The 13,429-nt window shown below is 40.8% G+C and overlaps 1 protein-coding gene across 11 annotated transcripts in view; it reads left to right on the top strand.

Annotated features, from left to right (window-relative positions):
* LOC127615201 (protein unc-79 homolog) overlaps positions 1-13,429 on the top strand; it is a 37,822-nt gene that overhangs the window by 525 nt on the left and 23,868 nt on the right. For 2 of the 11 annotated variants that reach the window (XM_052086806.1, XM_052086797.1), the window contains exons 1-11: positions 1,502-1,665; positions 4,652-4,772; positions 8,363-8,676; positions 9,383-9,553; positions 9,962-10,057; positions 10,445-10,500; positions 11,263-11,392; positions 11,486-11,550; positions 12,315-12,403; positions 12,892-12,932; positions 13,251-13,279. In XM_052086806.1, coding sequence (XP_051942766.1) covers positions 1,644-1,665; positions 4,652-4,772; positions 8,363-8,676; positions 9,383-9,553; positions 9,962-10,057; positions 10,445-10,500; positions 11,263-11,392; positions 11,486-11,550; positions 12,315-12,403; positions 12,892-12,932; positions 13,251-13,279 — 1,134 coding nt within the window. In that variant the 5' untranslated portion in view covers positions 1,502-1,643. Of the gene's footprint in view, positions 1-1,501; positions 1,666-1,834; positions 2,022-4,651; positions 4,773-8,362; positions 8,677-9,382; positions 9,554-9,961; positions 10,058-10,444; positions 10,501-11,262; positions 11,393-11,485; positions 11,551-12,314; positions 12,404-12,891; positions 12,933-13,250; positions 13,280-13,429 lie in introns of those variants that run through there. The other 9 variants (XM_052086800.1, XM_052086796.1, XM_052086798.1 and 6 more) reach the window with 7 other exon arrangements.

Below are 13,429 nucleotides of genomic sequence, written 5' to 3'. Positions count from 1 at the left end.
GAAGTACATATGCCCAGTCTATGTTAGCAACATACAAAAGTGATCGTGACAATGAACAATAGTATCCAGAACTGAAGGTGAATTTGGGAAGATAACTTGAGGAATCTGTGAGATTGACATGTGCACTCGTCTGGCCCGTCAAAGACCTGATCAGGCGTGTTATTGTCATTCTTCAGGAAAGTGGTTAACTCATGACATAGACTTTATTTTTCTACAAGTGATTTTTTTTTTAATTGACTACTTTACAGCAAGCGGTGTTCGCCATATGTGTGTTTGCTGCGACTCTGCTGGCCCCAGCTGGATGGATCTTACACCATATCCCACACTACCGACAGAGAGCATCTCCACAACACCATGACTGTGGATCTTCTTGCAGTTAGACCCAGTCGTATTTGGACAATGACAGAGCTTTTATGATTTTGCCCTGATACAAATAAAATAACCATTACAAAACAAAATTAACAATATGAGTTTGAAGCTTTCATTTGTGTCCAGTTATTTCATACAGATGATATCAGGGGCTCCATTTCTGGGCAAGGTGACGTGATTTTAATGTAATCAATTTAATAGTGCAGATTGACTGACTGGAGTGTGGCGACCTTAGACATTACCAAATTCTAAAGTTCCTGTTGTACACGACTGCAAACTTTAATCACAATAATAAACATGTTGTATTTTACAGTGAATGATTATTTATTCACCGCATAATCTTTTTACATAACACTTACATTTAATATTTAACTCCCCTCATGTACCAACAGAATGTTGCTTCTCATCAGCTGGATATGAGATGGAAATACTCCAAAAAATCCTTGGCACTCAGTCAGTACTTCGCTCAAGTCTGTTTATGTTGTACTTTCAGAAACATTCTCCAGCGCCTAAATTCAAATTTATTTTGCTTTATATGTATAAAACCCCATTATTTCATCAATTAATATAATAGCAGCACCAGTCGTTAAAAATGTAAAAAGAACAAATGTAATAAAAACATGCCAAATTATATGATACTGCTGTACAAAAATATTATTCCGGATACGTCATGCTCGCAGTGTTTATGTGTTTAATTGGCAGCCATCTGTTGCACGATTAACTACCGGGTACTTACATACAGAGGACACACACACACACACACGCACACACACACACGCACACACACACACACACGCAAAACAGGATTACAAATAAAAGTTTTCAGTATTTCATTAGTTGAACCATTTCAGTTTTTTAAGGCGATATTGGATATCCTGAATGGCAATTTGTCAACGCAGGGTGAGTCCATTTGGAAAGGTGTGTTTTTTTGTACCATCTGCACAACAGGGTTCCTCTGTTTTTTTCACCCTTCCCCTCAGATTTCTCTCATCCCAATAGTAACGATTTGCTGAATTAAGACGATGTTGTAATATGACTGAAAGCGGCACACGGGGAAAGTGGGAACAGAAATAGTGCACAAATCCATCGCGCACAGTGGTACGATCAATCTGAGAGAGAGAGAGAGAGAGAGAGAGAGAGAGAGAGAGAGAGAGAGAGAGAGAGAGAGAGTGTTCACTTTTCCACCAGTAAGGGACACACACTGAAGAGGGTGCAAAAAAATATTCAAATTAATTTGACAGCGTGGCTTTTATGTCTCCACAAGTGTCTCCGAAATGTCCACCAAGGCAGAGCAATGTGAGTAGATATGTATGTACTGTATGTGTTTCTGTCAGGTTATATATGTATTATGTATTTTTTTTTCCGTAAAAAAAAAAACATTGGTGAGAGAGGACGAGGGGAGCTGTCCTTGGTAATGATGGGTTGCCAAGGCAGCTCGCAACACGTTCTCACTGCAGAGGAAGGCTGGAAGACTCGATGTGTGCGATGTGTGCGTGTGCGCGTGTGTCCCCTCCTTCCTCACTCTTCCTCCGCATTTCTTTGCATCTTAAAATGAAGTCCGTCGATCGTTTGCGCAGCTTTTTAACTGACCGCGGAATATACAAATTCAACACAAATGCGGACACATATATTTGAGGTGAGCTTCTGTCAAGGTCAGTTCGGTGGATTTTTTTTTCTTCCCCAAGCAATATGGTTGCCTGAAGATTGCCCATGAATATGCTAGGATCAGGATGGTGGCAGGCTCTTTCCCTTTCTTGTCTGTGAACAGGTGGAAAAACAACCAGTATTCTTCCATAATCCTGACTATACACCTCACATGTACTTTGATGTCACCATTAGTCATTGATAAGGTGTGACTTGTCGATGAAACTTGTTTTTTTTATCGAGTTAAAAAGTTGTGCTGATGACGCTGTCCAGTAGTGTCTAATTGTATTTTATCCAAATGACAATGAAAAAATGTTAAACATAATGATCATAACACAAGGGATGCAGAGTAAAGTGGGCTCAAACATGGAATGACAGACTATAATAATTGTGTCTGAAAGCAGTTGTTGCCAAGCTAAAAATGCAAACAAAAACACTTTCTAATATACTGCAGCACACCATATCAAACTCCAGCTCGCACTCAAAATGTATGTCCTGCATAAGACTTTGTGTATGGATTAGAATTGATTGACTTTTGAGCATCCAATCAGATTTATCAGATGTGATTCCGATCAAAGTCTTATAAATCTGATTGGATGCTTTCTAATCCATACACAAAGTACTGGAGCTATCAATAAGCAATCATTATAATAAGAAAACTACAGTACTGCATTTCAACAACAGTATTAACATCAATGGCATGCCGATCATAAACAGTAGTGTACCGTTATGTGTAGTGTCTTTAATAGAAGGCGAAGAAAAATGTACATGCTACAATTACAAAAGGCTTCAGTAGAAATGATATCAAGTTTTGCCCTAGAGTACATTTTTATCAGTCACACACATAGTTATGCAGTAATTGTAAATAGAATGCAGTGAAAATACATCCGAGACCCATGCAAATGTATGCATGAATTTGCACAATTAACTAGTTGGTGAAAATATACAGAAAAAGCTAAATGTATGGCGTATAAGGCGCCAACTACTTTTGTATTTGCAAAAGCCATTTTCTTAGAAAGCGGAAGGAAGTGAGACGCAAATAAATAAATAAAAAGAATGGCAATATACTGATTGGCAGCCAGTTCAATTGTTTAAGCCCATCTGTGGCCCACGGTCCGCTAGGATAGGCTGTGATCTTGAACAGGATAAACAAGCAGGGGTGTGGTGGCAATTAGACAAGTTGGTACAACTCCTGAACGACCAGTCCATTCTAGGCCGACGTGGCCCAGGAAATTTTTTTAGTGGACAGCTTATCGCGTTATCAGGTTACAGGGCGCATGAAACGGTTGAAATCATTTTTAAATGGGCCCGACCTCCTTTATAATCTCCAATACTCACAATCATGCCATCTTTTAGCAAGACATAGAATACCGATCTACAACTACAAGACAATTTATAAGCCGAGGAACGAGGAGGAGGAAGATGTGGTGGTCTTATTGGGAGAGAATGAGGAGAAGAAATAGAATGGAGCAAGAACCAGCAAGAACCAGCCCAGTACCAATGTGTGTCAGGTTGCCGTCGGTAGATAGTTGTTTTATGAACTGTATGTTACAAAAAGAAGACTTAAACTCACCCTCACCACCCACCACACATTGGTTAGTATTCGGCACCTTCGTTGGCGTGCCTCTCCATCACAAATTCCCGGGTCCGATAAACAGTATAGATGCATGGATGAACAATATCAGAGTCACTGCTGGGGCTGGGGGGGAGAAAGTCATGAAGCTTGTAGTCCCCTTTGATGTTTGCATAGGACTTGTCGTGGATTTTTAACTCATATGTACCTAATATTACATCACAGATTTTCCTCTACCTAGCAGAATTTTACACTGATCATTTTTCGACACAGATTCATATTACTGCAGCCTCACAAAGGAGATTGTTTCACACTTAAAAAGAAAAAGAAGAGCAAAGCAGAAGCTTACAAAACTGCACGCCTCCCTGCCAACACAATGGCATCAACATTGTTAGATAATTTAATATAGCTTACCACTGCTAATTAGAATGTATTGTTATGCCCCCTCAAGTGGTGAAGGGTAGACACAGCCGCCAGTGCAGGGTAAGCATTTGACCTTGCCTAAATTTGCTTGTGTGGCAAGGCCCCATTAGTGGATGAATTACGAATGGCTCGGAATGTTGTAGAGCTGTCCTGTTTCAAATGTCTAAACAACAGCACATGGACATCGGGGACAGCGTCTCTAGGTTTGTAGGTTTTTAAGAAAGGGGACCGGAGGGTGTGTTTCAACTACAAGGGGGCTCACACTACTCAACCTCTCTGGTCAGGTCTATTCAGGAGTGCTACAGAGGTGGGTCCGGCGAAAATCGAATCTCAAATCCAGGAAGAGAAGTTCGGTTTTCCATCTGGCCGTGGAACAGTGAGGCTCCCTGAGGCTTCTTATAACATCTTAGAAATAGCTCAAAAAGGTCACTTGAAAAGGGCCAGAGGGCATTGGAATCACAGCCTCTGTTTAATTTTGTTACTGGAACATCTTTGTAACATGCACGCGAGAGACCCGACAATATCCCATTGAAACGGAATGCATTTTAAACCTTTTGCATGTTTTTATCTCTGCTCAGCTGCACATGTTTGTGTCTCAAATTTTTAATCTGCTTGTCACTCTGCTCTTTATTTTGTCCATAGTTGCTTCTAAGATACGATACTTGCAAGAGTATCACAACCGTGTGCAACACAATATTTATCCTGTGCCCTCTGGAACTGACATTGCAAACACACTGAAATACTTTTCTCAAACCCTGCTCAGGTAAGTACATTGCTCTGGAACCAACAGGTAACACATTTCAAAATGTCAGAATTTTTAGACTTGGTCAGATATACAGGATATTTTTTTTCTTTTTTTGTGTGTGTTCTTGTGGCACCAATTTTTGACACCATTACACAAATAGAATAGATGAAATAAAAATCAAAGAGCCGAGTGAAGAAAGCCGACTACCATTGCTCTCAAAACGCAAGAGTACTTGTGAAAACAGCTGAGGTGGAGCTCCAGGATGTTTATTGATTCAGTGGTCAGCTGCTGGCTGAACGCTTCCCTGCTGTGGCCCTCCCCGAGGGGCCTACGGAGGGCTTCTCCCCAGTTGTGGGGTCAGCCCGCTCCCACGGGTGCCGTGGAAGGCGGAGGAAAAACATCCTCCTCCAGCGCCGGCCAAGTGGGCAGCCATTTTGAACACAGTAAATCCTCACTGTTTGTCGTCCCTCAACTAATGAATGACAGGATATTTGTGCACTTGACTCCATCGAGAAACTAGTGCAGTCTTGACATATAAAATGGAGGAATTATGGAACTCCGCCCCATGTCACGATCAACTGAGTGCAAAAAAGGATCGCTTAAAAAAAAAATCAGGTCCATTATTTCTCTGTTGTAACAATGCTTCTTAACAACAGTTTTTTAAATGCTTTTTGATTACAGCCCGTATTAAATGTGTCTAATCTTCACTGACTTTGCAGAAGCTTGTTCTGCTTTTGAAATTGACTCTTGTTTAGAGTCGTTGCAAGTCAGCTGGGCAATGTTGCATTCGTCATGTCTGTACTACCAACACCCATACCCAAGCCGATCCCAAAAGTGTTCAAACTGGGTTGAGGTCAGCGCTGTTGGGAAGTCACTCCTCTCTACATTCATTCCATTCTACTCTAATCAATGCCAAGACGAGGGAACAAAAGCTGCACCATCTTGGAGGTTGGAACGACACTGTGGAATCTCATCTTGGTATCTTGCTGAGATTTCCTTCAATGTTGACATGGCTAATTTTCGGAGATGCCCACCTTAACATCTCACTGCCATCAATGTGTCTCCTCCACACTCTGTTCGTGATTTTCATTAGTTGGAGGTACCGTAGATTCAAAACATTCTTCCAGTGATATACAGTGTATTGTTACGACAGAGAAATAATCTCAACATTTATTTAGGATTATCCAATATCATTATTTATGTTCTCACCTAATTGATCCTTCCTGCTTTGCTGTGGCTTGGCCCAGTATGATCAACCACTGTACTGCTGCTGCCGTGTCTTTTGCACAAATACAGCAGAATAGACGCTGAAAGCCTGACAATCAGTCTCAAGTGACGATGTCATTGAAGTGAGAAAAGGAATGACTCAATCCTTTTTTTCCGGCAAGCTTCATCCTGCCCACCATTATAAAGGCAGAGGAAAAGCTTGCATGTTCACATCCTTTTTTTCCAAGACGCAGGTTAAACATTTTTATCTGACCATTTTAGGAGCAGAAAAAGTACGATTATGCTTTTAATTATTGCAGCACATAGTCCGTTTTTTTTTAAAGTTGACAGTCTAGGATTGGACAGCCAATGTCACATGTCTGTATCAGTGCATTTCTACATGTGTTTTATGTGTATATGTTTGGACTTTTGTATGTGCGTGTGTGCGTGTGGGGATGTGTGTGTGTGTGTGTGGATGTGTGGATGTGTGTGTGTGAGCGTGTGTGTGTGTGTGTGCCTGCGTGTACCAGTCCAGTGTATGCGTGCGAGTGCGTCTGTGTATTGTTCATGGTTCAATTCAATAATGTATTCTGTAAATGAGAAATGGGCAGTGAAAAAGTCAGAGGTACAGTTTGTGTATTGATTTTGTAACAAAGATATACAGTGGATACAGTGAACATACCCCTTTTGAAATAAAAGTTTTTTCCGATTGGAAAAAAAAAAGGTTAGTAGCCCACAATATGTCCCTCTAATTAAAAAAAATATATAGTTTTTTTTGTTGTTGTTTGTTTTTTTGTTTTTGTACTCAGGTGAATTTTGGAGTAGTCCAGGGAGAAGACAGACCTGAATCCAAGAAAAGAAAAAAAGAACAAAATAAATGCACAAAAGGGGAGGCAGACAAAAGATACCATCAAAACATATTTAGCACTTTTGCAAAGAACTGCCAACAAATGTAAAAATACATCAAAGAGTACAAAATAAATAAAATACAGAAATCAAGCTGTCTTCTAAAAATAGATTTTTTTTTTACATGCATTTCTGCGGCCATCTCATTCTCTCTATATTCAATCCTAATTGTGTATCAAAAAAAATATATAGGGGTGTGTTCACTTTGTACATCCACTCTGTGTGACTTAGCAGTATAACTTTGAGTGGACAAGTCATAAAATGTTCCGTTCAGCTGCAAAAGCTCAAAAAATGTAACCTGTAAAAATGTTCATTTAACCCCCACACACCACCCCCAACGACCCCATTCTGATTTACCGCCCGAATCTCGCTAAAGTGGCCTTTTTACAAAAAGACGCATCAGCCTTTAAAATCTGGGATGAATTCTTTTCCGATAGAACCGTTGTAATTCTTCATAAAATGTGCAATCAAAGAGCAATGCTCTCTGGCCCCTTCCCCCCCTCCTCCACCCGAGATGCTCCACACTCAACCCGACAAGTTTTTCTTCTTTTTTTTTTCTTCCCCCCCACTCCTTAAGATTCAATATGTCCACCACCTTCCCCAGGGGACAGCAAACACAATTGTCCATCCTGCATTAGCTCACAAACATAATTGTTACCAGTCATCCCCCTTTGATACAACCTATTCCTTTGTCATTCTAGTTTCTCCTCTACCGTAGACTAGTGGCATTTATTTTAGAAACCTGAATCCATATGCCTGTTGGATCTCATTATTTTTCCTGATGATACTGGTGCAGTATCATATTGTATGCATACGGACATTATTTCTCTGGTGCAATAAACATGTGCTGTGAAATAGGAGCACTTGATCTAACCTCACACACATGTTTATTACTGGCTGAAGCATGTTTCAAAAGTGTCACCTCTGTATTTTCCCTAAGCCAATTTGGTGTCACTCCCATCCTCGAACAGCCCGACTAAAGACAAGGAAATTTCAGTTGTTGTTTTCCTCCCCGCAAATTCCCCTCCCGCACATTGGCCGTTTTGCATGGTAGCCGTCGCTGATTGGATGAAGGCAGCCAGCAAGGGACAGATGTTTGCTCTGTCACTTTTATTTGGAGAAGTATGGGGTTGCCACTGAAAACATGCCATTTTTTATATTTTTGCTCCTTGTCACCAGATACGCATGAGATGCAGTGATCATCGCAGTATGTGCTCATATTTTTTTGGTTTTTCTTTTTCCAAGTTTGACAATATCAAGGCAAATTGAATTCCAAGTCACTGTGAACAGACCGAGCAGGGCAATCCAGTCAAATAGTGAGACACTGCATCCTATGTGGGGTTTATCTGGGTTTGTTTTTTTCTATTTACGCTGTCTCTGTAGTGCCATTTCAATGTAATGTGCTGTTTTTTTGTGTCTTTGTTGTCTCTTTTTTTCCCTTGTTCCCCTTCCCTCCCCTCCCCTCCCCTTCCCTCCCCCTCCCAATCCCGGAGCAGCATTCTGTCCCGCACAGGCAGGAAGGAGAACCAGGAAGCTTCCAAATTGGCCGTGCCCATGACCATGTGTCTTTTTCCTGTGCCATTCCCACTCACCCCATCTCTAAGACCACAAGTCAGTTCCATCAACCCTACAGTTACTCGCTCCCTCCTTTACAGCGTTCTGCGCGATGCCCCGTCAGACCGCGGGGGGCAGGGGCAGCAGAGTCGGGACGCTCAGCTCTCAGAGTACCCCTCTCTGGACTATCAGGGCCTCTATGTGACCCTCGTGACCCTGCTTGACCTGGTGCCCCTGCTGCAGCACGGTCAGCATGGTGAGTCAAGGCCCCAGTGCGCCACTGTTTGTCATCATCATCCCCCCCTGAGCCGCCTGGCCTGCATGAAGCCACTTCCGCTTTTTTGGCCTCTTTTGTAACGGGATGGAGAGAAGTCCTGCTGAGGATCTTGAGGGATGCATGGGGTGATTGGGAGCACGCTGGATCCTGTCAACCTAATCGTTCATAAGCCATTGGACGCACCAGCCATTGGCCTCCTCTTCTGTGCATCGTATTCGACTGCATGTTTGTTATGTGCAGTGGGCGGAAATGTTTATGCTCATGTGGAAGCACATTACGCTAAATGGAAAACGTATGCATACTGTCAGGCAAAGTTTGACATTGTTAAGTATACCAGGGAATGATTGCCAGTTTTTGTTTCGCAGTCGGTGCTCTTTTTATTTCATTTTTTCCTCATGAATATTTTACCACTGTTAAAGAAAGCCAGAAAGCATGAAATCCCATCACCTTGACTAGAATGCTCCACTTTTACTGAGTGCAAACTTTACTTTTAGCAGCTTTCCAAGAAAGCGCGCGTTACGATTTTATTTCATGACTGTACTGATAATTGATGAAATGTAGTAATGTAAGTTTTTTAGCACTGTGGCTGCATCCAGTATGTGAGTACTGTATGTACAGCTCATTGAATGAGTGTCTGTGTATCTCTCTTTGTCTTTTTTTTTTTGCCTCTCCTCTTTCTCATCAGATCTGGGCCAGTCCATATTTTACACAACAACTTGCCTTCTGCCCTTTCTCAGTGATGATATTCTCAGCACTTTGCCCTATACTATGATCTCCACTTTAGCCACATTTCCCCCTTTCCTCCACAAAGACATCATTGAGTACCTCAGCACCTCTTTCCTTCCCATGGCCATATGTGAGTATGCCCTCATGAAGTCAATATCTCCACATATAAGCATATCCTAGTGACTTACAATGAAGCGTATGTATACATCAAGCATAGAAGCCGAAAAGGCTTATTCTACCCTCAGAAAGAGTAGAAAGTTTAGTTTGTACCCTTCACCTTAACTTTAAAGTTATCGTTTTGGCGTTGATGGCAAAGGGACATGCACTTATCTTTAGAGTCCAACAATTTGGACATTAACGTAGCCTGTTCCTTAAAGTACAGTGTAGCGATGGACTCCACCTAGATCTGCTTTAGAGACAGGAAACATCTACATATTGCTCGCTACCTGTACAAAATTTCAAAAATAAAGCAAATACTGTACCACAAAATCAAGTTAATCAAGTGGTTGACAGTCTTTTTTTCCCCTCTCAAATGCAGTGGGATCCACGCGGAGGGAGGGGGGAGTCCCAGCGTATGTTAATCTGTCTGCTTCCTCTATGCTAATGATAGCAATGCAGTACACTACAAATCCAGGTAATCCGCCCTGTTTGCTGCCCTTGACTTTCAACTCATATAAATGTATGATACCTCATATTATCACATATACAGAATCCAGTAGAAATGTTTTTTCAACTATTTTCAATTTATTTTTAAAGGGAGATTATGACAGACATGCTTGAAGTATCTCACTGTTAGTAAATGTGAAGACAATTTGCAATTTTCATATTTTGACAAGAAATTACACAGGATTTGCCTTTGCGGGCCACATAAAATGATTGGGGCCAGATCTGGAACTCAGTCCTTCAGTTTGGCACCTGTGCATGAATCGATTCAACATAAAAGTTCTATTCTAATACTTTTATCCATATATATTTATGTAAAATAATTTATAAAATGATTAATACCTCTGCTCTTTCCCAGTTTATCACTGTCAGTTGCTGGAGTGTCTAATGAAGCACAAACAGGAAGTGTGGAAGGTATCTTTATCTGGTTTTGACTTGAATTGCAGTTTGAAAAATGTTTAGTTTCCTTTGTTGTCTTTATCGTCTGTTTTTTTTTTATTGTATCACATGCATATAAAAAAATACAATACTTAGTATTATCTATATATATGGGTTTGATACTGTAACTTTTAAAAAGCATTGAACATATCAGTCAACAACAAAAAAAGAGTTAAAGAGTATTAAAAAAACAACACAAACTTAGGTAAACTGTTGGCTTCCTATAGATACACAAAATAATAAAAACTACTACGTACCAAATTCTAGAGTTGATAAACAAATAGTTGTGTGTTTTTGAATACATTGTGTTTTCTTGTTGAGGAAAATAAAGCATGCATATGCGCCACTTGTAAGATAATATGAAACTAAGCTTTTCCTTAAACGTAAAACTAAAACTGAAGGAAACAGCAAAGTGTTCCCAAGTTACAAGGAATATCTTGTTCGGTATTTGGCTACCTCTCATTGACTTTGTTTCAATAATTACTAAGTGAATTTTAAGTATATCTCCCTGTTTCCCCATCTTTGGTACCAAACTAAAGGTGGCTTAGCCAGTGGTTGCATCACCGTTAGCAAACAAGCTAATGAGATGACAGTAGCTTTAGGAATGGATTCAAAGCCTCAACAAAGATATTAATGCCGCATTGTAAAAATATTGTTCTCTTAACACCACTCAGATCATTGTTTTAAATGAGAGTTTTCCCACAGCTCTTGTATACTTGACATATTTATTGTGTGCAGGACCTTCTTTATGTCATATCTTATGGCCCATCACAAGTCAAGCCTCCAGCAGTGCAGATGCTGTTTCATTACTGGCCCAACCTGAAACCACCGGGAGCCATCAGTGAATACCGAGGGCTGCAGTACACCGGTCAGATCTTTTTTAGATTTCATCTCCCGGCTCTAAATGTCCTTGAACTAACCAAAGCTCTGCATTTTCCCAACTGCCATTTATTCCTAACAGCCTGGAACCCCATTCACTGTCAACATATTGAGTGCCACAATGCCATCAATAAACCTGCTGTCAAGGTGACCCAAATCAAGATGTGCCTTAAATGTGTTTCTATTGTTCTGTTTGTTGTTGTTGTTGTTGTTTTTTGCGGGGTGGGTGGGTGCTGGTGGTTATTTAACTGATCTGTGTTGCAAGATTCACACATGAACTTTACAGGGAGTGCATGTGGCATGCTGCAGATTGTTCGAGCACACACATCAGCGTGTTTGCTTTTGTGAGCCCCACGGTAAATAAATCAGTGAACATCCAAGCAGCTGTAATGATAACATCACTACGCACAGACACACACGCACACACACAAATACAGATGCACACAGACTAGCCTCTGCTGTTTGTTGTTCTCTTTTATTTGCTTGGTCTGCCTCCATGCAGCCATGCTCAAAATGGACAAATAGAGTGTGAGCAGGAGCAGGGACAGGAGACGGATTTCAATTACTTTGAGCTGTTGGGGGGGAGGGGAGGACGACGCTTAATTGGAAGCGGTGACCCCACGTAGCCCTTGGAGATGGAGGTTCTGGGAACAGTAATTCACAGTGCACTCTTTGCCAGGCACAGGTTGCAAGGGAGCACAGTGCACCATATGCAGGAAGCCATTCATAGCGAGGCATGGAGAGACTGGTTGTGGTGTGACAGTATTTCTTTAGCAAGGATGAAATAGTGTACTAAGACTGTACTGTTGAGTTCTTTGAGCGACACCCATAGAAAATATAACATTGTGTATAGTTCATTAACATAGCATTGGCAAGTATACATGATTTGACATGACTTTTTTCTTTTGCAGATGTGTATAGATCCCACGCTTTCTGTTGCCCTGGGAGACAAGCCGCCTCCTCTTTACATATGTGAGGAGTGCAGTCAGCGAATAGCCGGGTATGCAACACCTGGTGAATTCCCAACATGACCAACAAAGATACCGGTATATCGTCGATTTACCAATCAGAGGATGCTGATTTCCACACTCAATTTGAGGAGAACCTTCTTCCAATCAGAGCAAAGAATGTTTATATATCAAGTATTTATAAGAAATCCTCCTATTCAAGAGGACAGGGTTTTTTGACTAACTAGAAAAACTGAAAAAGGGTATGCTAGGTATTTCCAGCCAAGATTACCAATAAAATAAACAAACAAACAAAAAACAACAATCCTAAGCAATGAAATAAGGAAATTACCTAGCCCTACTTCCTTCTTTCCATTGCTCAATCGTCACCTCTGCTTTAATGACATAACATTCTTAAAATGACATCCTTCCTGCCTTCCATCATTTCTTTCTATATCCAAGGTTGACTTTCTTGTCTCGTATATGGAGGAGGGTTGCCAGTAAATAAAACATAGTTTACACATTGTTCCCACCTTTTCAGAGACCACGCTGAATGGCTTGTTGATGTTCTTCTGCCCCAAGGTGAGCATTCCTAACCTTGGTTTTAACTACTTTACATATGAGTGTCTGTCCCCCATTTTAAAAAATTGAATAAATATGTAGAATTTGTCACACGTGATCCTTTAAAACAGGGGTGGGAAACCGTACTAAATGTATGAAAAAAAAGCTGCTCTCAGGTTTTTTTAGAATCCGTTGACAGACCAGATCAAATGGTCTCGAGGACTGCATATGACCCACAGTCTGTAGGTTTCACACCCCTACTTTAAAAGATACGCTGATTTCTCCCCCCCCCCCCCCCCTTGTTGGCGATGTAAATAATACTCTTAATTTGATTTGCAGCTGAAATATCTGCAATTTGTCAAAAGAAGGTAAGAATTATATGTACATAAATAATCAATCATAAATAATCACAATTTTGAAATGTAATGCCCAACTCACAAAGTACAACACTACGGGCTCGGTATTTGTAGACTTAAAACTACTGCATCATGATTTTTGTGCCGGTGCAAGCACTGCTT

Source organism: Hippocampus zosterae, chromosome 14 (genome assembly GCF_025434085.1).
Source record: "Hippocampus zosterae strain Florida chromosome 14, ASM2543408v3, whole genome shotgun sequence".
Taxonomy (NCBI): domain Eukaryota; kingdom Metazoa; phylum Chordata; class Actinopteri; order Syngnathiformes; family Syngnathidae; genus Hippocampus; species Hippocampus zosterae.
This window is presented reverse-complemented; position numbering and strand designations above follow the sequence as displayed.